Source organism: Rhea americana, unplaced genomic scaffold (assembly GCF_003343005.1).
Source record: "Rhea americana isolate MKP2758 unplaced genomic scaffold, rheAme1 scaffold_202, whole genome shotgun sequence".
NCBI classification, from domain to species: Eukaryota; Metazoa; Chordata; class Aves; order Rheiformes; family Rheidae; genus Rhea; species Rhea americana.
The window spans coordinates 1,647,182-1,647,903 of NW_028186173.1; the positions used below are offsets into that span (position 1 = coordinate 1,647,182).

The window sequence follows — 722 nt, forward strand, 5'->3', positions numbered from 1 at the left end:
GCTGCGAACGCGGCGGCTTCGCGCGGCGGGAGAGACGCAGGCAGCTGCGAGTCCCGCAGGTTTCTCTTTTTCCTGCCACGCACACGGGTGATGTTGGAGGCCGGGGAGCAGCCGCGGCGCGCTGCGGGAGAGCCGGACCCTCCCAGCGGGGCCGATGGAGAAAGCCGATGGCTGCGGCGGTATTGCCGCTCCCCGCGGGCGCCTTGGGCCACGCTCGGCGGCCACGGCGCGCTCCCCCGGCGCCGCGGAGCCGGAGCGTCCCGGTGAGCCCGGCTCGGCGCCCGGCACCGGCCTGGCGGCAGGCGCTTCCCGCGGGCGCGGGTACCTTCAGCGCGGCCCGCGAGCTCTCGGGGACCCCGTTCCCGTATTTCCCTGAGATGATGCCGCAGGCGAGCGGAGACCACGTCATCGCGCCGACCCCTGCGGGGAAGCAGAAGGGGCCGCGTGGCAGCCACGCCAGGACCTGGCGCGGGGGCAGCGCTCGCAGCCGCGGGCACCGGCGCCGCTTCCCGGCTCGCGCCTCACCGATCTTGTGATACAGCTCCGGCAGCTGGACCTCGACCTTCTCCCGCTGGAAGAGGTGGTACTCGGCCTGCTCGCACACCGGCGGGATCATGTTGAACTGCCTGGCCACCGAGTAGGCTTCCTGCGGGGAGGCGAGCAGGAGGCGCCGCGTTGGCCGGGTCTCCTCCGGCGGCGCTCCTCGAGGGGCCCCACGCGTG

At 74.4% G+C, this 722-nt stretch overlaps 1 protein-coding gene across 1 annotated transcript in view; it reads right to left on the reverse strand.

Annotated features, from left to right (window-relative positions):
- The window catches only part of KCNAB1 (potassium voltage-gated channel subfamily A regulatory beta subunit 1), a 5,634-nt gene that overhangs the window by 4,366 nt on the left and 546 nt on the right, over positions 1-722 (reverse strand). Inside the window, exons 2-3 of the mRNA XM_085304074.1 lie at positions 526-646; positions 326-420 (exon numbers count right to left, since the gene is read on the reverse strand). Coding sequence (XP_085160200.1) covers positions 326-420; positions 526-646 — 216 coding nt within the window. The remainder of the gene's footprint in view (positions 1-325; positions 421-525; positions 647-722) is intronic.